Genomic DNA, 24,709 nt, shown 5'->3' with positions numbered 1-24,709 from the left:
TGTTGGCTTTTACAATGGGGATTTATTAACTATATAATTTATGGTTCTTAGGCTATGAAAATGTCCAAATTAAGGATGTACAAGATGATCTGGACTCTGAAGAAAGGCTTTCAGCCTCAGGGACAGCTTTGAAACATGGGAAGGCCCATGCCTGACATCTGCTGGTCCTTTGCTCCTGGGTTTCATTGCTTTCAGTTTCTGGTTCCAGCTGCTTCCTCTCTGTGTCCTGTGGAACCTCTCTTAGCTTCTCCAGGCCTTTTCTTTCTATGCACTCTCAGCTTATTCTTTCCTCTAACCTCCTATAAAGGACTCCAGTAAAAGTATAAAGACCCACCTTGAATTGGGTAGGTCACATCTCAATTGAACCAACCTAATGAAAAGGTTCCACCCACCATAGGTCTACACCCCAGGAATGGATTAAAAGAGCACGGCCTTTTCACGGTACACAACAGCTTCACACCAGCACACATGATGAACCCTGTTGTGGACAATGAATGTGGTTAATGGTACAAATATAAGAATGTTCTTCCACGAGCTAGTACAGATTTCATCACTATTACAAGGTGTCAATAATTGGATGTTAAATGGGAAAAAATACATGTAATACAAACCATGGACTATATTTAACAGCTTTTTAATATTCTTTCATCAGTTGTAACAAAGATATCGCACCAATGGTAAGTGCCAATAATAGAAGGTGTAACAGGTATGGGGTTTTTCTTTGTGGACAATGAAAATGTTCTAAAATTTATTGTAATGATGAATGCACAACTCTGATTATACTGAGAGCCATTGATTGTATACCTTGGATGGATTTTATGGTGCGTGAATAAAACTGCTTTCAAAAAAGAACTCATTTCACAGCTTTTGTTCACAGTTTTTCTTTTAAATATTACAGACTTATTAAAGACTATTAGTAGTCTAATAGACTGCTATTATTAGTTTCTAACATATTGACTAGCTAGAAAATAAGTTGTAGGTAATCACTTCCTTCTTTCTGCACAAACCTTAATATGCACACACACATTCCAAACATTTGAACAGTTTGCTATTGTGATGTTTCAAGACATCCCTGGGATAACACAAAGCATTGTTTGGTTTTGTTTATTTCTTAGTTGTTCATTAGTGGCCTTTACTTTCTAATTATTCACGTACGTAATGTTTGAATTTTAGGTGGAATGAAAATATCCCCATGTAAAAAAACAAACAAACAAATGAAAATACCTGTTTATATAAGAGAAACAGTTTCCAGAATGGGAGATGTATCAAAAGAGGAAGAAGAATGAACATTTAATGCAAATACATATAAAGTTCTACTAGCTGGGACATTAACACATGCTGCAACAATTAGATTTTCACAGGGCCAGCTGAATTAAAATATGTTCAAATCTCAGGATTCCTCTTAATGTTTGGGCTTTCCTGAGACCATCATGTGAAACTTTCTTTTATCTTGGTTTTACACTGGTCCAATCTTACAGGACTCCCAAGATCAGGCATCGTGTTCCAAGTTGGTGATAGCCTATAGGCCCATTTAAATCAGTATCTACCTTGGAAAATAGAGCACATTTTAAATAGAGTATGACCCACATCTAAAAATTTCCTCAAGGGGAGAAGTTTTTAAAAGACTTTGATCAAGTTCAGTTACAATGTTCTAACATTGTAGATATAATCTGTACTCCAGTGGTTTTACTATGAGTATTTGATTCCTAGCCAGAATCTTCTAACTTTGGAAGGGAATGAATGTGGGGAGGCAAGCAGTGAGCCTGTGCTAGGGCGTGGAGTGGGTTATCAACATGTATTTTCCCAGAACCCTCCTCATGGCCCCCATGACCTCCTTATTCCTCAGACTGTAGATCAGGGGGTTTAGGGCAGGGGTGACAATCGTGTAGAAAACAGAGATGATGTTGTCCTGTTTGGGACTGTGGAAGGAACTGGGCAAGACATACATGAATGTGGCAGCTCCATAGAACATCCCAACCACCATCAGGTGGGAAGAGCATGTGACCAGGGCTTTCTTCCTTCCCTCCGTTGAGGGCATGTGGAGCACAGCAAAGAGGATCAATGCATAGGAGGCAAGGATAGCAACGAGAGGAGGTATTAGGAAAGTCACACCCATCACATACACCATGAGTTCATATCTTGAGGTGTCTGCACAGGCCAACTTCAGCAAAGGTGGGATCTCACAGAGGAGGTGCCTGATTTCCCTGGTTTTGCAGAAAGGATAGTGCATAGTATACAAGGTATATCCTAGAGCACTTAGGGAAGCCAGGATCCAGGATGTGGCCACCATGAGCCAGCACACTCTAGGCCTCATGAGGACCATGTAGTTCAGAGGATGGCAGATGGCCACATACCTGTCATAGGCCATGAATGCCAGTAGGAGGTCCTCTGCGCCACCCAATGTCAGGGCCAGGAACATCTGAAGGGCACAGCCTCCAAATGAGATGGTGTTTTGTCTGCTCAGAAAATCCGCAAGAGCCTTGGGAGTGACGACAGATGTGAAGAGGAGATCCATGAGTGAGAGCTGCCTGAGCAGGAGGTACATGGGCACGTGGAGCCGAGCATCCATTGTGATGACCAGGAGCAGCAGGCCATTGCTGGTCAGGGCCAACATGTACAGGACAGTGATTGTGGAGCAGAGCAGCTCAGGAGCCCCACTGCCATTCAGAATCCCCATCAGGATGAAGCCACTTCCCAAGGTGGAGTTCCAGGGCTCCATTCTGTGAGGTTTCTTTAGTTATCTAGAACTAGATGGATCCTCAGTGAATTTTTGCTCAGATGTGCCCTCCTTACTTTTGTGACATCAGAAGTTTCTGACAGATAGTCAATATAAATCCAATGAGGTGAGACTTAATCTCAATGGAAATTGACTTTACTTTTGAATTTCTGGATATCTGACACTTTATTGTATCTTGATAAAATATTTATCCAAATGAAGAATAGGGATAAGTAGTAATAGCTAAATATTAAGAAATCACCACATAAAAATATTCAGGATGTTACCCTTGAACATACATCTTCCCAGGCAGATTAAATCTTCTCTATCTTAACATTAAATGAGTACACTGAAACCCTACCTTTGATTATACTTGTATGTATGGTTTAAGTCTAATTGTTGGTGAATGCTTTATGTATCCAGGCAGTTTTCTACATAGGCTTATTTTAAATATGGAATTTAAAAACAGGTACAGACATTTCATTTAGTAAGGCACATCCAATTTTCCTTTTTGACTCATGCCCCTACTGGTTCACAGCATTTAAGACTGGATAAATTCTCATTAGAAAAGCTAAAGTGTATCCATCCAGTTACATTTCTTGGCCAGCCCCATATTTCTATGAGCCTAAGAAAGAAGGGACACTGAAGTGTTTAAGGTTGGGGAAAGTGTGTTTGTGAAGGTGTTGCTTTGAGAGCTAAATATATTAGGATCAGGGCAAAAGTAGGTGTTGATTAACAGATGATGACAAGGTTTAGACTTGGAATACTTAGGTATACGATAACAGAGAAGGCTCTGCGAGGAAATTTGGCGATTTTGTGGTGGGAGAAATGGTAAAAGGCATGGACAACAAAAGAGCATGTATTGTATGTTGTAATCAGCCACCCACCCTATTTTGCTTCTGACTCCAGATCCCCATTGCTGAACCAAAGCACCCACTATGGATGGGACAGCCACAGATATAGATGAGAAGAAAGTTCCTGCTTTCTGGAAAGCTGCTGTTGATGTATGGCACACAAACCTATAGTGAATGCAACAGAGAGAGAGCCTGAGATTGACAGATTCAACGTCAATCTTCATTTGAACTTGATAGACAAAGAGAACTCTGCTTACATGGGTAAATAATTTGGAAGTAAAGCATCTTTCTGCAAATCATTTCCCCAGATCATGGCTTATATATTTTGCATCTCTTTGGTTTCCAGTAAAGTCTTCTGGGGCTACAAGACTTTCAGGACAAAAGGATTAGAGCATGCAATGGGTATATTATCTTTTGGGAAGCATTCACCATGAGATAGGTGCAAAAATGCCTTATTAGGCCAGCAAAGCCCATAGAATCTAAAAGCAGTTACTGAGACTTCTACCAGGAATCCAGGCTTGGGCTAAACAGAGCACAGACACTTTACCAATATAAATTACTTCTCTTTTCATATTCAGAATACCAGGAGTACAGGAATAATGTGGTATGGAGCCAAAGCACTATGAAGTCTAGCAGACAGAGTAGTACAAGTTCTTGGGGTCTGGTTCAAACTCTATTTCTCAACTCTTCATTACTAGAGGTGCAAATTTTCCCTGAAAGAGAGACTATGTCCTTACCAGAGGAAGTGAGAAGTTCAGCTGCAGCTGACCTAGGCAGCCTACAGATTGTTGAAAGATGAGAATGTACCAGTAGAAATGGAGACGGAACATGTGGCTTTTTCATCAGTGTCCTGTTGATTTAAGCATCTGAGGAGTCTGACAAAGGTCAGGTGTCACAGCCACTACTACTCCTATTTTTCTGCAAGTCTTCTCTGGAGATGGCAGTGGAGACAGAGAAATGTCTGAAACAATCATTGGGCAGCTTCTTATGGTTTACAAAGATGACTTTTCTGTTCTCACACCTGTAAAGAAATAGGAGAAACTTCTCTTTACATTCAAGTCTCTGTGGGAGGAAACCCATCTATCCCTGGAGCAGTTGTCTGAGTTCTTGAGTCCAGGTGCTCAGTCTTTTATTTACTGCTGCTGAGGTCTTGGAAGGCAGATAAAAACAGCAGACATCTGGGAGAAGTAGATGTTGGAAGAGCTGCCCAATAGGGACCCTGTAGCATCTATGCTCATTGCAACAGGGGCAACAGTGAACCAGGGCCCTGTCTTGAGGAAGGCAGTGCTGTCTCCTTATTCTGTGACTGCCTCCCTCTCCTTCTCTTCTGCCCTTATGTTCAAAGGGACTTATCCTCTCAGCTGAAAGGACCTCCCCTGGAAATAATGGCCCAGGAAACAGGATGTTAATGAATTCTCTTGAGCATGTCCCCTGGTCTGCTTTCCCTGTGCTCTTCTCACTAAATGAGCTCTGAAGCCCTAGGTTTCTATCCCACCCCAAGGGAAATAATGATGGCCTATTTCTGAATTGCTTACTGAATAGACAGCAACACGAGCAGGAAGCAAGGGCCCCTTGCATGGCCAGCCCTCTGCTTCAGATCATAAGGTGGGTTTTGTGACATCTGTGAGATCCTGATTCCACACATCCTCCCCTGGTGTATGATCCTTTTAGCCTGGACTATTTACAATTCAAAATGCCTGTACTCTATGGAGTCTGTGGTTACCAGTTTCTCCCTTCATTGGCCTTTGGCAATCAATACGGCTTGTGGACATGCATGTTGGACATGGTGTTAGTGTTCCTGACAGTGAGCTTGGTGATGCCTGAAGACAGACTGGGCAATTTTCTACTGTCAAGCAGGGAAAAAAAGAGAAAGAAAGAAATCCATGGTGCTGAAACTGTAGAACATCATTGAAAATGGAAATCTCTTAAATGACCCCAAGAGATAAAAGAAGACAGATTATCCACTCAGACAATGACAGTGAACTTTGCAGTGGCGGTAATAGGACAAGGGAGAAACAGTCTCAAAAGTGCTGAGGGAATAGAGCTGTATCCCTAGAATTCTATGCACAGCTATACTATCATAAAGAATGAGAACAAATTAGAAGCAAAAATTAAAAGAATTTAGTGCCAAAGTTCCCCAGTAACATAGTTTGAGCAAGAAAAAAAGGGATGCTATATGGAATGTTTACACTATAGGAAACAATGGTGAGCATAGAAATTGAGTAAATAGAAGAGCTGGCAAGTTATTTGAAAAGCAATATTATTTATTTTCATTTTTAATAGAATAAACTTAAAATTCTCGACAAAATAACAAGATGTGAGTAAAGTGGAATCTTTTTAGGCATACTTAAAGAAAGCAGTGGAGATGGAATTTTAAAATCCTCGTATCCATCTATTTTAAATTATTATTGTATCCTTTATTAGGCTATAGTTCTGCAAGTTTTCAAAAACATAACCACCACCAAAATGAAGATATAGAACAGTTTCATCAACCCCCAAATTTCTCCATTACCCTTCGCAAACATCCCCTCCCCAACTTCAGCCTGTCACCACTGATCTGTTTATTGTCACTATTGCTTTGCCTTTTTCAGAACATCATATAAATGGAATGATGTACTTTGATTCTAGCTTCTTTTGCTTAGCCTACTATGTTTGATATTCATCCATGACCTTGTGTCTATTAATAGTTTCTTCCCATTTATTGCTGAGCAGCATCCTATGTACATTGGCTTATAGATGTTTTATCCTTTGGACATTGAAGGATACTCTTCCAGTTTTTGTTGATTATGAAAAAGTCACTGTTAAGAGTTATGTACAGGTTTTAGAGTGAAAATAAGTTGTCTATTCACTTGGGCAATACCTCAGAGTGAAATTGCTGGGTTGTGTTGTAAGTGTATCTGTAAGTTTATAAGAAACTGTCAAACTGGTTTAACAGAGACTGACCATTTTACATTCTTAATTTTACTCATATGCACTTCATTAACATTGTAAAATAATGTAAGCTCTTCAAATTCTGGGACAAAATGAATGAAATATTACTGAGACCTTAAATTTGAAATCATCACAATTAATATTCATAGGAAAAAGAGGAGTTTTGAGAGAACAGAATCATTTATGCAGGTAAACATGTAAGTACAATTCAGAACAGAAAGTGATTTCGGGGAAACAAAACAAAAACACACACTTAGGGTTTGCAATTGAACATTCACCATTGAATCTTGTTTAATAAGTAATATTGGAATTGCTCTTGCAAAATTGTTTTAAAATTTTTGAGATATATGAATTATAAAGATTTGTGGTCTTTACAATGGAACGTACGTACCTCTTGATCTCTAAACACTTTTGTGCCCCTTGGTCATCATAAATAATTATATTGAAGTTCACATTTACCATTTTATAAAATATATAGCTATCATTCTGTCAGTCAGATCAGTTGTAAACCAATCTTTCTTCATTACCTCTTCTTCATGTCAAAATACAATTTTAAAAAATAAAAAATATAATAACACAAATATAGAATGATGTATTTATTAACATACTAATGAGGGAAACTGCAAGGCAGCAAAGCTGATATGAAAATTACTTGAGGGTGGGCCACGGTGGCTCGGCAGGCAGAGTTCTTACCTGCCATGCCGGAGACCTGCGTTCGATTCCTGGTGCCTGCCCATGCAAAAAAAAAAAAAAATTTTATAAAACTACTGAGACATTTAAAATATCAGAATGAAGTTGTCAGCTTAAACACAAAACTAATTGAAAATTCAAAGGGCAATAAATGGTGATGCGTGTGGGACTTCTATTTTTTATATTGAGAAATTGTATACAGCTCTATTGGACTCCATACCATAAAGTACCATGTAATATCAGAAGTCTCTGTCTTTAATTAGCAGCAAATAGCAAAGTCAAATATTGATTTATTTTCCTAGAAAAGCTTATAATCATTGGGTAAGCCTATCAAGTAACACAGTAGACAGAAAGATATGCTGTCCTGATATTTCTTTAAGGAAAAACTTGCTGCCCAGCTATTGGGAGTGAGGATAACAGATATCCTCCAGCTCTCAGAAACTTTAGGGTTTGTCTCAGCTGCAGAGATCATTGCCTGGAACATCTGACCTCCTGGAGCAGCCAGTATCCATGATCAAACTAGTTGGAGGTACGATATAAAGATCCAGGCTGCTCAGCCTGATGCAAGACAACTCTGATTAGCAATTTTTGCTCCAGAGCTTTCTACTGGGTTGGTCAAGTTTTGTACAGAGTGCATTGCAATTCTCCTTCTTCCTCTCTGCTTTCCTGCTTCTTCTTCCTTCCTTTAACAGGTACTAATTTCTAATAAATATTTCACATGCACTCAAACTCTGCCTCTGTTTGGTTCTTGTGAATTCAATCTGTGACCAACCATGTTGGAATATGATATTAGAAAGCCCAAATGACTGGCCTGGAATGTTCACTTTAGGAGTTTCAGCAGGATTGATTATCATTAAAAAACACTTATTGAGATCTTACTACATCACAGTCTCTGTTCTAAGCACTTTACATATATAAATGCTTTAAATCCTCACAACTGTACCAGGTAAGTGCTTTTTAAATCCTTTTACAGATGAGTATTTGGGGAATAAAGAGTTAAAGTACCTTATTAAGATCTCACAAATAATAAGTGATAGACCTGGAAATAAAACTAGTTGCAAAGTCACGACAATAATCTAGAGTCAGTATCATTCTTAGCGTACAAATTTATACCCAAAGTTCAATCTGATTGGTAGACTTAGCCCTTTTATTGGTGGTAGTAAATGTGACAGAAAGAGGTAAAAAGCATTGGCTTATGTAATGGAGGCATAGTTCACGGCCTTCCATTATAGACTTTTAGCTTGAATAGGTATGAAGATGATCATGCCATTTATCATAAATTGAAAAAGCCATAGAATTTCAGATTTTAGGTTGATGGATCAAGCATCCAGTTTTGGGCTAAGTGTGAAATGCTCACAAGTCATCTAGGCACACCAGCAGTTAGCTAAATGAGTTCGGGCTTTGGAAGACCTCACATCATCAGGTGTCAAAATGCACACAGATAGAATTTTAACACATGAGATAATGGAACTACCAAGGCAGACAATGTTGAGTGAGAAGAAAAAAGGCTTACATTGGAGCCATAAGGCAATACAATATGAGAAGTAGACTGAGGATTGAGTCAGTGAGGTTGCTGGAAAACCTAGTGAATGTGGTTACCTGGAAGTCAGAAAAAAAGTGTTTCAAGAAAAGAGAGTAGCCAATTGTTTCATGTCGAATGGAGTGAACATTAAAAAGTGATACTGAGTTTTCAGTATGAACACTATTGTTGATTTTGACAATAGAGACTGAGTGGTATGGTAGGGGGAAAAACCTGATGACAGCAGTATGATTTGTAAATGGTAGAAAAGGACATAGAATCTTGAGTATAGACAGCTTTTGAGATGATTTGCTCCGAGAAATGAGGTAATTGGAGGGAGAATGTGGTTTTAAGAGAAGTGGTCTCTAAGATGGCAGATCTTAGAGCATTTTTATAGCATATAGCAATGATCCAGTAGAGAGAGGGATTTTTAGAATCTGTATCTTTGAGTGATAAGAGAGCGAGGTATCAGAAGCCCTAGTAGTGGGTTTGGCCTCTGATAGGCTCTTTCAAAAGACAAAAAGCTATGTGCAAATATGCTGGTAAATCTGGAAGTTGAAGATAAGGAACTCCTATCAGACTGTTTCTCTTTTTCCATTGTTACATGAAGCAAGGTCATAAGCTTGCAGTAAAAGTTTTAATTAACTTTATTGAAGTCCAAATTTACATACAATGAAGTTGTATGCATCTTAACACATGGTTCTTTTTTTAACAGTTTTACTCACACACCATACAATCCATTCAAAGTGTACAATCATTGGCTCTTGGTACAATCACATGGTTACACATTCACCATGAAATGGCATTTTTGAAAGTAAGAAAGAGATTGTGTTAGGGTAGTGCAATAAGATATTGTATTCTTGGAAGAAAAGACTAAGCATTGCAAGGAACCAAAATTTTCAAATTAACCTTTTAAGTTTTGGTGAGCCCCCTTCTTTACTATGTGGACACATTACATATTTCTCACAAATTTATTATTCTATTCAATCCTCACAAACAACATGAGATCAATCCTATTATCACACTTTTAAGTAGAGCAACCCAAGGTACAAAGTTTAATGTAATGTCAAAGACACACAGACAAAAAAAAGGGGAAGCAGGAATTCAAATTAAGGCATTCTAGCCTCAGGCCCTATCACTGCTCTATGATCTCTGTAATACCCCTGCATAATAAAGAAGGGGATTCACCAAAACTAAATGACAAAAGAGCCGGATTTTAATCAACACATACATCACTATTCAGTAAATTACATACATGTATAATAAAATAATTGATGGAAAACTGTGTGTGATTTTTGCTTCTATTTAATTTTCTGTTTTATCATGAATTTGGCTTAACTTTGTGGAATAAGCAATTTACAATTATTTCTGTAAAGGAAAAAATAATTTTGGTTTTTCACAAAGCACTATCCTCAAAACTAATGCCACCTACAAGAGCCAGCATATTTTGGAACTTCTTAAATCAATGGGTTTAAGTTCCCAGTTTTTGTTATATATATTCCCAGACCAATAACTCAAGTGATAACAATGAAGCATATTTAAGCTAGCTAGAAAATGAACTAGATATTTTATCTTTTCTTTCATGTGGACACAGATATACCCATATACTCACCTTAAGAATATGAACTCCTTGCAATTGTTTTAATGCTTCAGAACACATCTGTATATGTAAGGGCACATTTATTTTCATTCAAGCAACATGCACAACGGATTTCATTCACTATAATTATTTATGTAATTTCAAATCTGTGAACTTTCACATTCTATTTTATTCATTTCTCTATTTTTTTTTAATTTTACACAGTGTAAAAATTTCCCATTTCAAAAAGACTGTCAAAGTTTCCAAGTAGAAGTGGTAGGTTCCCTTTCTTTTAGCTTCTTCCACTACCTCAATGTAGGTTTTGTCTTTATTTATATCATCAATGTGAATGCTCCTCAGGACTGGAAAACAGATATTGGCACATTTCCACTATTCTTTCCAACTAATTGCTCAAGCAATTGTTTACCTAATATACAGAAAGTCAAATATATCTTCTGAGCATCTTCTCTCCATTATTTTTCTAAGAATCCACTTCAAAGCATACAAGTCGTGCTCTGATGTTAAGAGGCTATGAGAGTTTAATGAGTCCAAAACTTTGTTTCTCACTGCTGCATGATGTTGAATTTGAGACTCAATCCTCCACCATGACAAGTAGGTAATCGAGTCAGGAGGATGCCTTACCTCAGAGTGATTTCAAAACACCGACTCAATGCTTTTTCTTTTTCTAGTTACTTTCACAACATGGGCTTTCAAGGACAGGTTGATATGTCCCAAGTGAGTACAACTTATGGACTCTATGCTTACCAGCTACATAGGAGAAATAAAAAGGTATTTTACAAAGTATGTGTATCATCTGAGAGTATCATATAAAAGATTGGTGGAATATAACATTTGACCTATTACATTTACAATTCTTTCATCCTACTATTGTAGCATTACTGTGGCTCCATGATTCATGGAACAAGTCTTCTGATTTGGGGAAGGAATGCTGAGAAGCAAGCAGTGAACCTGTTTTAATGGGTGGCATGCGTTGTCCATATGTATTTTTTCAGAACCCTCCAAACAGCCCCCATGACCTCTTTATTCCTCAGGCTGTAGATGAGGGGGTTCAGGGCAGGTGTGACAATCGTGTAGAAAACCGAGATGATGTTGTCCTGTTTGGGACTGTGGAAGGAACTGGGCAAGACATACATGAATGTGGCAGCTCCATAGAACATCCCAACGACCATCAAGTGGGAAGAGCATGTGACCAGGGCTTTCTTTCTTCCCTCTGTTGAGGGCATGTGGAGCACAGCAAAGAGGATCAATACATAAGAGGCAACAATGGCAGAAAGGGGTAGCAAGAGGAATGTCACTCCTGTCACATACACCATAAGTTCATACCTTGAGGTGTCTGCACAGGCCAACTTCAGCAAAGGTGGGATCTCACAGAGCAGGTGCCTGATTTCCCTGGTTTTGCAGAAAGGATAGTGCATAGCATACACAGTATGTCCTAGAGCACTTAGGGAAGCCAGGATCCAGGATGTGGCCACCATGAGCCAGCACACTCTAGGCCTCATGAGGACCATGTAGTTCAGAGGATGGCAGATGGCCACATACCTGTCATAGGCCATGAATGCCAGTAGGAGGTCCTCTGCGCCACCCAATGTCAGGGCCAGGAACATCTGAAGGGCACAGCCTCCAAATGAGATGGTGTTTTGTCTGCTCAGAAAATCCGCAAGAGCCTTGGGAGTGACGACAGATGTGAAGAGGAGATCCATGAGTGAGAGCTGCCTGAGCAGGAGGTACATGGGCACGTGGAGCCGAGCATCCATTGTGATGACCAGGAGCAGCAGGCCATTGCTGGTCAGGGCCAACATGTACAGGACAGTGATTGTGGAGCAGAGCAGCTCAGGAGCCCCACTGCCATTCAGAATCCCCATCAGGATGAAGCCACTTTCCAAGGTGGAGTTCCAGGGCTCCATTCTGCGTTGGTTTATTTAGTTGGCTAGAACTAGATGAACTTTCACTGAAAGCCTTGCTATTGGGCTCACTCTTACTTTGAATTGTGGAGGTCTCTGTGGAGTGGCCAATAGGAATCCATTAGAGGATATCTTTATTTCTTGGTAGCTACATTTGTTCTCTGATTTCTGAACATTTTTACAGAATTATGCTAAAGAACCAACTAATGGCGGGGGAAATGCATAAGTAATAGCTAGTCATTTAGAAATTTCCTTAAGTAAAGATTCCAAAAGAACAAGCCTATGCAAACACCTCTGTAGATAGATATAAGCATCTCTCTATTTGTGGTAAAGAAACACACTTCACATTGGTTTAAAATCCAACTGGGCTTCTGCTTAAAATATACTTTGAATTTGAATTCAGTTTTTAAATTTTTATATAAATAAAGCTCTTTGATCACTAGTAATGAACAAGCTGAGGGGGAAATCAAGAAACGAATCCCATTTACAATTGCAACTAAAAGAATAAAATACCTAGGAATAAATTTAACTAAAGAGACAAAAAACCTATATAAAGAAAACTACAAAAAACTGTTAAAAGAAATCACAGAAGACCTAAATAGATGGAAGGGCATACCGTGTTCATGGATTGGAAGACTAAATATAGTTAAGATGTCAATCCTACCTAAATTGATTTACAGATTCAATGCAATACCAATCAAAATCCCTACAACTTATTTTTCAGAAATAGAAAAACCAATAAGCAAATTTATCTGGAAGGGCAGGGTGCCCCGAATTGCTAAAAACATCTTGAGGAAAAAAAACGAAGCTGGAGGTCTAGCGATGCCGGACTTTAAGGCATATTATGAAGCCACAGTGGTCAAAACAGCATGGTATTGGCATAAAGATAGAGATATCGACCAATGGAATTGAATAGAGTGCTCAGATATAGACCCTCTCATCTATGGACATTTGATCTTTGATAAGGCAGTCAAGCCAACTCACCTGGGACAGAACAGTCTCTTCAATAAATGGTGCCTAAAGAACTGGATATCCATATGCAAAAGAATGAAAGAAGACCCATCTCTCACACCCTATACAAGAGTTAACTCAAAATGGATCAAAGATCTAAACATTAGGTCTAAGACCATAAAACAGTTAGAGGAAAATGTTGGGAGATATCTTATGGATCTTACAACTGGAGGCGGTTTTATGGACCTTAAACCTAAAGCAAGAACACTGAAGAAGGAAATAAATAAATGGGAGCTCCTCAAAATTAAACACTTTTGTGCATCAAAGAACTTCATCAAGAAAGTAGAAAGACAGCCTACACAATGGGAGACAATATTTGGAAATGATATATCAGATAAAGGTCTAGTATCCAGAATTTATAAAGAGATTGTTCATCTCAACAACAAAAAGACAGCCAACCCAATTACAAAATGGGAAAAAGACTTGAACAGACACCTATCAGAAGAGGAAATACACATGGCCAAAAAGCACATGAAGAGATGCTCAATGTCCCTGGCCATTAGAGAAATGCAAATCAAAACCACAATGAGATATCATCTCACACCCACCAGAATGGCCATTATCAACAAAACAGAAAATGACAAGTGCTGGAGAGGATGCGGAGAAAGAGGCACACTTATCCACTGCTGGTGGGAATGTCAAATGGTGCAACCACTGTGGAAGGCAGTTTGGCGGTTCCTCAAAAAGCTGAATATAGAATTGCCATACGACCCAGCAATACCATTGCTGGGAATATACTCAAAGGACTTAAGGGCAAAGACACAAACGGACATTTGCACACCAATGTTTATAGCAGCGTTATTTACAATTGCAAAGAGATGGAAACAGCCGAAATCTCCATCAACAGAAGAGTGGCTAAACAAACTGTGGTATATACATACGATGGAATACTATGCAGCTTTAAGACAGGATAAACTTATGAAGCATGTAATAACATGGATGGGCCTAGAGAGCATTATGCTGAGTGAGTCTAGCCAAAAACTAAAGGACAAATACTGTATGGTCCCACTGATGTGAACAGACATTCGAGAATAAATTTGGAATATGTCATTGGTAACAGAGTCCAGCAGGAGGTAGAAACAGGGTAAGATAATGGGCAATTGGAGTTGAAGGGATACAGACTGTGCAACAGGACTAGATACAAAAACTCAAAAATGGACAACACAATAATACCTAATTGTAAAGTAATCTTGTTAAAACACTGAATGAAGCTGCATCTGAGCTATAGGTTTTTGTTTTGTTTTGTTTTGTTTTGTTTTGACTTTACTATTATTACTTTTATTTCTGTCTCTATATTAACATTCTATATCTTTTTCGGTTATGTTGCTAGTTTTTCTAAACCAATGCAAATGTACTAAGAAATGATGATCATGCATCTATGTGATGATGTTAAGAATTACTGATTGCATATGTAGAATGGTATGATTTCTAAATGTTGGGTTAATTTCTTTTTTTCCGTTAATTAAGAAAAAAAGAGAGAGAGAGAAGGGGTAATTGGAGCTGAAGGGATACAGACTGTACAACGGGACTGGATATAAAAACTCAGAAATGGACAGCACAATACTACCCAATTGTAATGCAATTATGTTAAAACACTGAATGAAGCTGCATGTGAGGTATAGGTTTTTTTTGTTTTTTTTTTTCTTTCTATTATTGTTTTAATTCTTATTCTGTTGTCTTTTTATTTCTTTTTCTAAATCGATGCAAATGTACTAAGAAATGATGAATATGCAACTATGTGATGTTATTAAGAATTACTGATTGTACATGTAGAATGGAATGATTTCTAATTGTTTTGTTAATTCTTTTTCTAATTAATAATAAATAAATAAATAATAAATAAAAATTTAAAAAAAGCTCTTTGATATCTGTCTTCTCCTCTAGATTTGATATCCATCTGTACTTTTAGATCTCATATTGTTGAGATTTACCTCAACAGAGGAACCTCTTGACTCTTGGACCACTTGAGCTCTTGTAAACTTGGACAGTCTTCACATCATTGATGAGCATTCTGCTACTCTGCTGGAGGGAAAAAAATTCTGGAATGCATTGAATGGTCAAGGTGGCATAAATTTTGGAGATAAACCTGTAAGAAACAGTAACTGGTTGCTTGCAGATAATGATAGGACGTTTGTTTGGAAGGAGGCAGGGAAAAAAAGTAGATGAGATTTGCAAAGATTTAGTGAAGTGTTTGCATTTGGTACATACAAGAAAAGGTGTGCACAACAAAAGAGGAAACCTTGTAGAAAAGGCCCAAAGCCACACTGTCACCTGGGAGTCAGAGCATGACTCTGAATATAGGAAGGAGATTCCTCTACCTCATGAAATATGCAATATAGGAAGGTCCTGCTGAACCCTGAACCCATGTGGTAGTTCTGGGACAAGAGGTTGAGGGGGTAGGTAGGAAGAAGAGTTGTAGGTTATTTAGGTGAGGGTTTACTTAGCTTACTCTTTTTTAATACAGATCTTTCACAAATGGAAGTTACACTAAAAGAGAAGAATTCACAACCGAGGTCTTCATTTTTCCTTTTATCACCTGCACCTACTATTTTCTGTTGCTGCCACCACCCTGTTAACTAAGGGTTGAGACCTCTAAATGGAAGAGTCATAAGATCCTGAAGTTAGAAGGCTCCTGTGATCCAGTTTCCTTTTCATTCACCCTATATACACTTACTAAGGATATACAATGTGTCACACTATGTTTGATGCTACGAATACTGCATAGGTGTAAAGAATTCATCACACAAACTACTAATATACATCCAAAGATGATGATTGATATATGGAAGAAAATATAACATATAACCATATACTTAGGTTTCAGGTGAGCATTACATATCACCTACAGGCTAAGGAGGAATAGGAGGTAGTTAAGTAAAGAAAGGTCAGAATATAATGAATGAGAGAGGTCATAGCATGTGTAAATGGTAGGATGCATGAAATATGGTACAAGAATCTTCTTACTTCACTTTTGTCACAATGATATTTGGGCAAGAAGCAAACCAGAAAAAATGCCACATTTTTTCATCATGCTTTATAGTCCAAGAGCTTTCCCTTATCTCACAAAACCAAAATTAGAGGCTTAAACTGAAAGAAACATTGACCAGTAAGCCTTCTTTGCCTATTGGCAACAGCAAAAAAGACAAATTAAAAGACAGTTCCTATGCCTGCTATGCAGGGGACTCGGGCTCGATTCCTGGCTCATGCACTTCCCAAACAGACAAACCAACGAAAACCAAACAAACAAAAATTCAACAAAATGGTGCTGCACTAAGGAGATACAAACATGGAAAAAGAATGAAATGTGAACCCTGCTATAAAGCATACAAAAATAAGACAGTTCCTAGCACAGTGCCTGGTAAACATTAGACTTGAAATGCTTTTGTTTTTGTTGAATGAAAAAATACAAATGGAGGCATGAAGGAAGTGAGGAAAATAATTAGATGAGAATATTTCTCCACATTTTTGCACCAACAGTTTGGGCAGGATTTCAAAGAGCACGGATTGCAGTGCTCGGGTAAAGTGGCAAAATCAAGACCCAGGGCCCTCCCTAACCACCTTCTTCCCTCTGATTCAAGATATCTGCTTTCCCTCCTTTTCCTGCTAACTTATCCCTATCCTGTAGAGCCATCTGAAAAGAAGGGCCAGAGAACACATACTGGGCCTGTATTTCTTGTTCTTGGAGTTACAAAGAAGACTCCTTTCGGGAATGCTCATCATAGGGATGGTCGGGTAAGAGATGTCAACAGAGACCGAGATTGTTGTGCTTCATGAGAAATGAGTAAAGAGCCAATCAACAACATGGATCTAAAAATTTGGAAGCATATTTTTTTAAGTTATTTCTCTATACCATTATTCAGTATACTTAAAATTTTTCATTGATTTCCATTGGCTTTTTCTGTGGCAACAAGACTTCAGTGTCAAACAGGCATCCAGAGAGAAGCATTTCAGCTGCTTCTAGATGGTCCTCTCTGGTGTACACATTAGATAGATCAGACTGTTAGTGGCTAGGATAATCCAGGTGTACCAAAGTTAAGCACTGAGGAAGTATAGAAACCTAGGTCTGACCAGGAGCTGAGAATGCCTTTGTGTCCATATTGACTTCATGTTCAAAGGTGTCTAGAGTATAGAAGTGAGTCACCTATAAAGCCTGAGGCCCTGGAAAATCTGAAAGGCAGAACAATGTAGAGTCATGACACTATTTTCCAACACTCCCAGATTCCACACATTTCCTTGAAACAAAGACAGAGCCCTTACCTCAGATGGGGCTGGACACAGATACCAGATCATTCTAATTGTCCTGTGATTCATTTGACATATGAAGATGTTCAAGAAGACGGCATAAGAGGACATGGTTCTCCTGCCAGAGTAGGATGTACATGTAGGTGTGTCTGGGACTGAGATCGGAAGTCAAAGTCCCCTCCATTTGACTGGTATTGCAAGTCTTCTCTGGGGATGGAGATGGAGCTGAGAACCTAGAGAGGATCCCAGGGAAGCAATGAGCTGAATCTCTCCTAATTTCTCTCATTTACTCTACTTGTGAGAAATCCCCCACAGCCTTGGAGTTCTTTAGTCCAGGTACTCCTATTTGCATGCATTCCTCTCCTGCTAGATTCTATGATCAAAGCTGAGAACACCAGAAATTTAGGAGAGAAGGAATGTGAGAAGCTGCCCAAAGGAGTTTGTCCCTGGGGCAACCATAAGCCAAGGGTCCTGTCCTGGGGGAGGCTTCGCAGTCATATCCCCTCAATCAAAATGACTCCCTTTGAAAATGCTCCTCCAGGAAATAGGATTTTAATGAATCCCCCAAGAATGATTCTTGGTCTGCCACTCCTGCAAACTGCCACTAAATTAGCTCTGAGTACTGAGGACATGTTTTCCCCCACATGGAGGTGCTAAAGCTATTGCCATATCCCTGACTAAATAGACTGTGTCAGTACTGACCTAAAAAAGCAAGGGCCACCTGGGCAGCCCCCACTCAAACTATAAAGTATATCTTATGGATTATGTAAAATGCTGCCACCTACCCTGCTCTCCCTCTTTGTGCCTCTAGCCTGGGCTATTACCACCTAGGAGGATGGAACTGTGTAGTGTTTCTATAAATAGCAGGTCTTCCTTCACTGACTTTTAACAAACATCCAAGCACTGATTTATTGAACCTTTCTATGCCTTCTACTTCTTTTTTACTCCTTCATCCTCCCTCTGATGTATGTGCCCATATGTGCATGCACGTACGTATCATGTGTTTCTGCAGTCTGTGACCAGAGGGCTCAGCTGCTCACAGCTGTGGGATGATGATACAGCACCTTCCTCCACCCATCATAGCTTTAGTTCAGGTCTTGCTCATCTCTCAACCAATCTCTCTTTAATCTCTTTTTTACCAGTAAGGGCTGAAAACTGTGATGGAGTTTATCTTTTTTCTTTCAATTTTAAGAAAATTGAAAATAAGATTTTGACATTCTGATTATATAAAGAATATACCCAATAAAATTATTGCATGAGTACTATAGAAAAAATATAATTAAAATATCATTTTATTTGTCTCATTATAAAAGGAATTTACAGAAAAGGTTTTAACATGTAAAATGGAAGAATATCACTATTCAAAATAGAACAAAAACTAGGGGAAAAAAACCTTATGCTCATCAACAGAGGAATGGATAGATATTCACACAAAGTAATATTATACAGCAGTCAAAACTAATGAACTAGAGTGTCATACAACAAAACAAATAACTCGGCAATCTAATATTAAGTGGGAAAAAAGTCCTAAGGATTAGACATCAGGATACCCCTTTTCTAAAGTTTAAAACCAAATAAAAATAAACTTCGTATGCATATATGTAAATGCAATACAGCTATACAAAAAAGAAAGCATGAGAATGATGGAAATAAGATTTGGGATAATAGTTGCTAAAATGAAAAAAGGCAGGGAGATGGATTGGGAGTGACCATACGGTTCCATGTAAAATACTAACAAAGTCCTAGCTCTTTTGGACGGGTAGCAGGTTTATACTAATAATGAATTAAGTTCCTACAAATCTGCCTTTTAATCTTGTTTCCTACTTCATAGATTAAAATAAAAGCTCATGAATGATTAAACCTTTCAGATGGATACTTTTTTTCACCTCTTCGTTATCTTATGCAGAAATTGTTTACACCTTGTCCTTTTATTTTAAAGAAATAAGTGCTCCTTCTCTACTTTCAAGTTGACTTCTATAGCTCTTACTGAAATGTAGCTTTTTCATCTTCTTTGCCTGCTCTATCCCTTTTCTTCTTCACTTATATGTTCTTGTATCTTAAACATTCCCTCTTAATCCTCTGATTTAGCTTCTGTTTTGCAAAAGCTGCCAGAATGCAGCTGAAACAGAATGGCTTTTAAAAAAGGAATTTAATGAGCTGCAAGTTTACAGCTCCAAGCCATGTTAAATATTCAAATTAAGGCAAAGCTATAAAACGTCCAAACTAAGGCATCCAGGGAATGATGACTTTGCTCAAGAAGGCCAATGACATTTGGGGTTTCTCACTCAATTGGAAAGGCCCATAGTGATGTCTGCTAGCTTTCTCTCAAGATTTCTTCTATGGCATTCCCAGAGGCATTTTCTTTATGTATCTCCAAAGGTCTCTGGCTGTGTGAACTCTGTTGGCGCTAAAGCTTTTTCCAAATGGTTCCCAGTAAGCAACCCCACCTTGAATGAGTGGAGACATATCTCCATGGAAACCATCTAATCAAAAATTACCACCCACAATTGGGTGGGTCACATCTTCATGGAAACGGTAAAAAAGATCCCACCAAGCAATACTGAAGGAGAATTAAAGGACATGGCTTTTCTGGAGCATATAATAGTTTCAAATGGGCACAGCTTCCAAATAGGATCAAGATTTTCCTGTTCAAAAACAATTCCTAGATACAGACTGTACAACGGGACTGGATATAAAAACTCAGAAATGGACAGCACAATACTACCCAATTGTAATGCAATTATGTTAAAACACTGAATGAAACTGCATGTGAGGTATAGGTTTTTTGTTTTTTTTTTTCTTTCTATTATTGTTTTAATTCTTATTCTGTTGTCTTTTTATTTCTTTTTCTGAATCGATGCAAATGTACTAAGAAATGATGAATATGCAACTATGTGATGTTATTAAGAATTACTGATTGTACATGTAGAATGGAATGATTTCTAATTGTTTTGTTAATTCTTTTTTTAATTAATAAAAAAAAAACAATTCCTAGTTTTCCATTCCTTCCAGACTACAGTATTTAAAACCCACATTTTTTGTCAATAAATTTCCTTAAAAAGCATTTAATAAATCACTGAGTCTACTTCTATTTTAAATTACTCACTTTTTATTTTAAGGTAGGCTTTGCTACATGCTGCATCAGAAAACCCAGAAACTATAGTAGCTTAACCCCCCAAAATCCTATTGATCACTCGTGTGACAGTTTGATGCAGATGTTCTTGATTGGAGGGTTGTCCTTTTCCATTTTCCTCAAATAGTTGTTCTAGGGACCCAGGATTTTTCCATCTCTCAAGCCACCATCTCCAATATATTAACACAAGTTGACGACAAAAATCATCTCCATTCTGGATAGCCTGAAATGTAAGAGATCTTGGAGAATTGAGGTTAAGTGTTTGTTATGCCTCAGACATGGAACTGGCACACCTCACTTCTTCTCTGTGCCCCTCAGCCCATTAATATCTGCCTCTTCCCAAGTGCCCTACATGAGCTTGACTGACACTGTTTGCTTCAAGGTCACCTATGCCCTCTTTGACAAATACAGTAGTGCATATTATTTTATTTTACTAAGTTTATTTTGAACCACTAGATTTCCTTATTCCTTATTCTTTGGATAAAAAAGATTGGTGCTTGCTTGCTCTGTTTTTTCAGCAGTGCTTTTTTCTTTTATTTCTGAAGTGTGAGTTAATCTGATAACACACTCTACTAGCATATAAGTACAAGGGTAGGAATTAGGCCTGTTTTATTCCTCGATACATGTCTAGCTCCTACGTGTTAACCAGTATCAGGTTAGTAGTCAATTAAAGTCTGCTTAGTTAAGGAAAAAGGAATGAATAAAAGCGTCTATAATAGCTCCTTTTAAATTCCAACTAAACTGTCCATGAAGATATAAATATGTTTTAAAAATTGACTTCAGGTCAATTAACTAAAGTAAGAAAAGGTTACAGGACACATTTTAGAAGTCTACCAACTCTATAGTAAGAAACAGTATGTAGTAAGAAAGCTAGGTAACATTTTATTTATGTCTAATTCTATAATAAAGGAACTCCCTAGACCAGAAAATAGAAAAGTATCACCTATGATGCAGGGGCTAGGCTGAGCCATACCCTTGCCCACTTCCTCCCTTCTTCTTTAGCTTTTGTACCCAGACATCTGGAGAACACAGTTTCTAAAGAATATAAAAATATCAGGCAGAGACTCCTTGCATGCTAAGATGTATTTGAAGCAAAGGGAAAATAATTATATACAATAAGTGTATCTTAGTTTAAGTTCCATCAAAAGTTGACCCTGAGAGAAGGATTTGGGTATAAATACTTTATTTGGGAAACGACCCCAGGAAACATTAGCTGGATGGAGAAGTAAGGCAGAAAGGAAATGATTCAATAAAGTGTGTGTCATAAAGCAAGTTACTTTGGGCAAAGGATCTTAATCCTCTTGGGGAATTTTTAGAAAGGATATAGAATATATATTTTAAGTGTGAAGAATTTGGATATTTATACACCAATTCTCATCAATTATTGGTCAAGGGCTGCTTGTGCACAGAATGTTAATTTTCTAGGCCACACTGGACTTTTTGGTATATGAACAGAACTGGCAGGTCAGCCAAAGAAAGGTCTGATGGAAAAAGATGCAGATACTGACTGTTGGAAGTCAGTGGATCCTGAAATGACAAGCATCAAAAGGATATGTGCCCCTGGTGGCATGGGAGAGACTCCCAGAGATGAGTCTAGCCCTGGCACCATGGGATCAACAATGCCATCCTGACCAAAAAGGGGGAAAGAAGTGTAACAAATAAGATATCAGTGACTGAGAGAGTTCAAATAGAGTTGAGAGGATAGTATGGAGGTCACTCTTACACAAGCTTCAGTTAGACATAGCTACCTACGATAATTTGCCAACCCCCAACCAAAGCCATTCCTGCCAATTCTAAAGAACACCTAGGGCGTTACATAAGATTCTACAAAGGTTCAATGCACCAGGGTAACATTCCAGAAGCCTACAATCTCCAGATGGGTCCCTGGACCAGATTAGTCCTGAAATGCAGAGGGGAAAGTCTTTCCAGAATATCAGCTAGTTCCATCTCCCTATCCCAGTTATCAATAACCCCTTCCAACATGAAAAATTTTAAATGGGCATAACTCAAATGCCCTTAAAGAGTGGGAGAAAGATCAAGGGTGATGGTGGAGTTACACAGAGAAGGTAAGGTTTTACAAATGAGTATGATTGCTGAATCTTTATATTAATATTTCTTTTAGTCTCCAGTATCTTAGAGCAGCTAGAAGTAAAAACCTAAAATTGTGGAATTGTAACTCATACCAAACTCTGAAATCTTCTCTACAACTAATTGTTGTGATGTGCTTTGAAATATATTACTTTTTATTTTATACGTTATTTTTCACATAAAAGTAAAAAAATTTATCTTCTAGTCTCCAGTGTTTTGGAGCAGCTAGAAGGAAAAATCTGAAATAATGGAATGGTAACCCCTAATAAACTCTGAAATCTGTTCTGTATCTACTTGTTGACGCGTACTTTGAAAATCATTGCTTTTTCCTTCTTTTCTTTGTATATATGTTATATTTAAGAATAAAAAATGTTTTTAAAACAAAGGATAAGTGCAAACTATGTGATGATGCTGTGATGATACTGTGAACCAGTAATTGTATACTTCAGATGGTTTCTATGGTGTATGAAATATACCTCAATAAAATCGCATTTTTTTAGAAAAGGATGAAAATTTTAAAAGGATGTATGCAGGGCTCTGCCTTCAGCAGCTATAGGCAACAACAATATCTATAATAATGAATGCTCAGAGGTATAGTGTTACATTTGCAAGAATGTATAAAAATTAGAGAAATACAAAAAGAATAAAGGAAATGATCGAATCAGTCTAGTGGAGAATAAACAAAAACATTATGACGCTTCATTTTTAATTGTACTATTTAGCTAAATTTCCTAGCATTTCAGTTGAATTGTTGCATCTATAATAATGTAATAAAACAAACATTACCTGAAATTCAGAGATAAAACAATATTTGCCATGTATCTCCAAATTCTAAACTAAGGTGCTACAACATTAGGGAGGTCTTAAAAGGGAAGTAGTCAATATAGGATTTACAGACATTAAGGCATCAACCCCTCCAGGGTATAAAGGAGCTAACTGAAGGCTGGTAAAGAGGACTATTTTGAAGATAATTGTCAGGGTACAGTTTTACTCCTCCTTGCATGGGAAAGGAAGTCTTCCCCTCACCTTAATGTGACATGGCAAGAGCTTCAAAAATACTAGAGGAAAACTTCATGTGTCTTATCTGAGTTTGGTGAATACTCTAAGTACTTATCTCATACATAAAACCTAAAAGTCAAAATCTGTTGTGATGTCCCTGGTGGAAGAGAGGGGGCAAAGCAGTCTGTGTTTTCAGAATTCAACAGCACAATGTACAGGTATACCTCCTCATGGCTACACGTGGATCCTATGGAAGGGAACTAACCAGAGCTCCTTGTAAAAGGTACCCAGCCCAGTAGAATCACCTAGAAGGCAGAGATGACCCTCAACAGGTGGATACTGTAAATTAAAGGGGAGTCATAATTGACCAGCTTAAGTTTTTCCCATGTCAAGTTATTCTGGGTAAGGCATCCCTATGATAGAGAAGGAACTTCTGAAAAACACAGAGAACAATTAAACTTGTGCAAATAGCCTGAGGTCACTGTTCTGTAAGTCAAGAAATTTTCTATTCCTTACCTTTGCTGTCTCCTCCCACCACAACTGTGGAAAAACAGTGACAGCACAGGAGGTGGAGAAGGGAGAGAAGGAGGATAAGGATAAGTTGCAAAAGGTATTGATAAAGTCATGCTGTTTTACCAGCTGCAGAATTTAGAGACCCTACATCAGACGTGAACTAAAGTTGATCAAAAGTTACAAAATGAATGAAAATGTGTCATTACGCTTAACTAGATTTTTATTAGTTAAGTAAAATGAAACTGCTTGTTACTACCAGAGAATAACCAAATAAACTGTGGAATCTGCCTGAGATTTCAGCCAGAAGAAATAAAAGGGTTCAAAGGGGAAATAGTTAAAAATAATTATATTGTGCCCTTCTTGTAGTCTTGTAGTCTACTAAAAAATAGTACTGTATTTTTATTATTGTTCATTGCTAATACTCATTATTTTTTGCACACTCAATGTATGTCAGGCATAGATTATCTCATTTAATACTGGCAATAATTTGATGGGATAAATTAGATCATTAA

General features: G+C 37.9%; 2 protein-coding genes across 2 annotated transcripts; both read right to left on the bottom strand.

Annotated features, from left to right (window-relative positions):
• Positions 1-1,768: 1,768 nt before the first annotated feature.
• On the bottom strand, positions 1,769-2,719 carry LOC143645218 (olfactory receptor 2AG1). Its single transcript, XM_077114776.1, has one exon. It carries the CDS (start codon positions 2,717-2,719, stop codon positions 1,769-1,771), a length of 951 nt encoding a protein of 316 aa, XP_076970891.1.
• Positions 2,720-11,263: 8,544 nt separating this feature from the next.
• On the bottom strand, positions 11,264-12,214 carry LOC143645217 (olfactory receptor 2AG2-like). The gene has a single exon (XM_077114775.1). It carries the CDS (start codon positions 12,212-12,214, stop codon positions 11,264-11,266), a length of 951 nt encoding a protein of 316 aa, XP_076970890.1.
• Between the last annotated feature and the right edge of the window lie 12,495 nt (positions 12,215-24,709).

This window comes from Tamandua tetradactyla, chromosome 8 (genome assembly GCF_023851605.1).
Source record: "Tamandua tetradactyla isolate mTamTet1 chromosome 8, mTamTet1.pri, whole genome shotgun sequence".
NCBI lineage: Eukaryota > Metazoa > Chordata > Mammalia > Pilosa > Myrmecophagidae > Tamandua > Tamandua tetradactyla.
This window is presented reverse-complemented; position numbering and strand designations above follow the sequence as displayed.

Bases quoted from the DNA above. Each gene is read 5' to 3' on its own strand.
- LOC143645217 (XM_077114775.1), bottom strand. From the start codon at position 12,214: ATGGAGCCCTGGAACTCCACCTTGGAAAGTGGCTTCATCCTGATGGGG.
- LOC143645218 (XM_077114776.1), bottom strand. From the start codon at position 2,719: ATGGAGCCCTGGAACTCCACCTTGGGAAGTGGCTTCATCCTGATGGGG.